General features: G+C 41.4%; 1 protein-coding gene across 1 annotated transcript; it reads right to left on the bottom strand.

Annotated features, from left to right (window-relative positions):
- Positions 1–426: 426 nt before the first annotated feature.
- On the bottom strand, positions 427–2,855 carry LOC107753186 (metallo-beta-lactamase domain-containing protein 2-like; the record flags this gene model as incomplete). The annotated part of the gene is made up of 2 exons (XM_016569311.1): positions 427–1,412; positions 2,453–2,855. Coding segments are annotated over 2 exons (789 nt in total), but the record flags the coding sequence as incomplete, so codon positions are not given.
- Positions 2,856–2,861: the final 6 nt, after the last annotated feature.

The following is a 2,861-nucleotide window of genomic DNA, read 5'->3' as shown; positions in this document are numbered from 1 at the left end:
TCACAACACACTGGGCTAGCTAACCAATCAGAGCCCATCGCCTATTTCTGAGGGAGAGGCTTCATAAAAGAAGGAAATTATCAGCCCGTTTCTCAGAGAAGGGACAGAGAGGTGTGGAATAAAGGTAAATTATGTGAAAAATAATGTGTTTTTTAAAAAAACGAAGCGTTAACATGTTAGACTGCACCCCATAAACACAATCAAGCCTAGAAAAAACCCAGTGAACCACCCCTTTAACCCTAATCTTAACCTTAGCATTTACCTTATTTTTAAGAGCGAGTGTGGCCATTTTTATATTGAATGTGGAAGGATTCCGGTGTCAGCTGCTTTCATTTATTTTAGATGTACAAAAAAAAAAAAACTGGCTTATAGTTCAAATAGTTTTACTGTTTACTGTACATTGTTATTCTTCTAGTTATTCTATAGCAGCTAATGAATCAGAAGCCTCGCACCTTCACAGAATACAGCTTTGTGCTGTTTTCAACAACCTCTGTGCTGTAAAATAAGGTGGCAATGTTGGTAGCACATTCTGATAGATAGCATACCCATTTGCTGCAACTGGATCAATCCATGATTTTTCACAACTCTAAAATGAATCAGTAAAGTCTGACCTTTTGACAGGTGACTGTGTGATTGAGCTGACCAATGAAATGGGCTGTGGTGCTGGATTTGCACTTAACTGGTGTGGGGAATGAAGGGGGGAAAAAAACAACAACCTTGCTATATTGAGCTGCTCGACAATTTAGTTGTTTTTTCAGTAGTCTTACAGATACCTCTACACATTAGCGTTGAAAATTACAAAAAGCACCTTTAAAATATGACAATGTCTACTATTCTTCTTGATGATTTGATGGATATTATGCAGCATATTTTTTTCATTATTTTGAACCGTGATCAACACAAATAATACTATCAAACTGAATACTGTTTATCATTAGCACACTGTATTGCTCAGTGTTTTCAGTGTGCTCAATATTGAGGTCTGCAATGACATATGTTGTTGCATAGTAGTCTTTATCATAACTACTAGCAGGCACTTCTTGAGTTAGAGGCTCGAAGTGCCAGGCTGGCAATGGACTTCACCACACAGGTGGAGGCTCTGTGGCAGGCACCGGCACTAGCGATGTAGTTGGAGGCTAACCGGTGTAGCCGCTTGCTCCCAAAAGTGTTATAATGGCCAGGCATGACTTGGTCAATCTCCTCTTTATCAACCATCTCAACCAGCCTTTCGCAGCTATGGATGTAGTCGCTGATCCGGCTGTAGGGAAGCCAATCAATCATGGAACCATCATAGACCACGTCTCCACTGAACAGCATTTTGTTCTCCTTGTCATGGAGACAAATGCTGCCTCTGGAATGGCCTGGCATGTGGAGAACAGTAAGCTGCCGGTCCCCAAGGTTGATAACATCGCCTGGAGAAGGAGGAAAGGAAGGAAAGGGAGGAAATGTGGAACTGAATATTGTCACTGCACTGCAGCACTGACACAGCAGAAGCTGTATCGACTGATGCTCAAGTTATGAAACAGGGTAGGGTTTGTGAGGTATGTTACAGTTTATTATTACTACAACTATATCCTGGTCCAAGAACAAAAATGTTGAGTTATACATCTACAAGCAAATATGCTTGACTGCTGGATATGAGCAGATATGGTAACACACACAGTGATTATATCTGCATATTGCATAAGCTATGCTTTTAAATATCCACAAACATTTACAAGAAGGGTTAAAAGCACAAGGTCTGCTTATCAGAAATAATTCAGGGTTCACACACCTTTTCCACAATTGATTTCCATGACAGCCAATTACTAGATAAGAATTTGTATACATTATTTTATTTCAAATGCACTCACAAAGAGTACTTTCTTACTGACGGAATAATTTCAGCAAAGCATAACTTTTTAACTATAATATGTAACTGTAGCTATACTAAAAACTACACAATACTCACTATAGACAGCCTGTGTGTAAACTTAATATCTGAAGATACAGTGGGGTGAAAAAATAGGCCTAATTTGTGAATGAACATCTATTCATATGCAGTAGTACAACTCCCTGCATAATAGTCCATTCACAGAGAATTATGGGGAGGAGGTCATGTGTGGTTTACTCAAAGCTTTACTCAGATTCTGCTGGGTTTCCGCCAATGGCCCACTACAATGGTTTATCTCCACCATCAGGGAGATTATGAAGCCACATTAGACAGTGAGCTTGCTTTTCACTAACCACTGACATGCCTCTTGTGAGTCTATCATGATCTGATTTGTTTCGATCTTTCTCTAGAGCTCTTCAAAGACATTATGCAAGGCTGCCCAGAATGAAGTCATACAATTCAGTGTATTGTTCCTGAAGTATGCAGTGATGGATGTGTGTTTGTGTTTGTGTGTGTGTGTGTGTGTGTGTGTATGCATTATAATAGCATTATAATCCTGCAAACAGTATAATAGCTCACCTTCTTGTAATATATGTGTTGGCGTAACCGCCTTCACCTTGTACTGTCTTGCTCGCCATCCAGGCGCTGGATCCTCCACGATCTCACGGTCAGATAACCATGTCACGGTCTCGAAGTTGTCACCGTTAGCCAGAGCATCCACCTCCGCCTTGTGCACGCCCACCTGTTGAAACTGATGCAGCCCACCCGAATGATCAAAATGCACATGCGTGCCAATGGCTAACAGCGGGTTCTTGCGCTTCGAATCGTCCCCTAGCAGCCCTTTACTATTGATGTATTCAGGCAGACTCCGTAAACCCAGTCCAGTATCTATGACGACGTCCTGATGGGACCCGCGTATGAGCCAGATATTCGCCCTGTTCCCCGATTCATAAAACCGCTCCTGGATCCAAAACACGCCATTTTCCAG

This window comes from Sinocyclocheilus rhinocerous, unplaced genomic scaffold, assembly GCF_001515625.1.
Source record: "Sinocyclocheilus rhinocerous isolate Xijiao unplaced genomic scaffold, SAMN03320098_v1.1 scaffold3063, whole genome shotgun sequence".
In the NCBI taxonomy this organism is placed as follows: Eukaryota; Metazoa; Chordata; class Actinopteri; order Cypriniformes; family Cyprinidae; genus Sinocyclocheilus; species Sinocyclocheilus rhinocerous.
The sequence above is the reverse complement of the archived record's forward strand: the minus strand, read 5'-3'. Positions and strand labels throughout refer to the sequence as shown.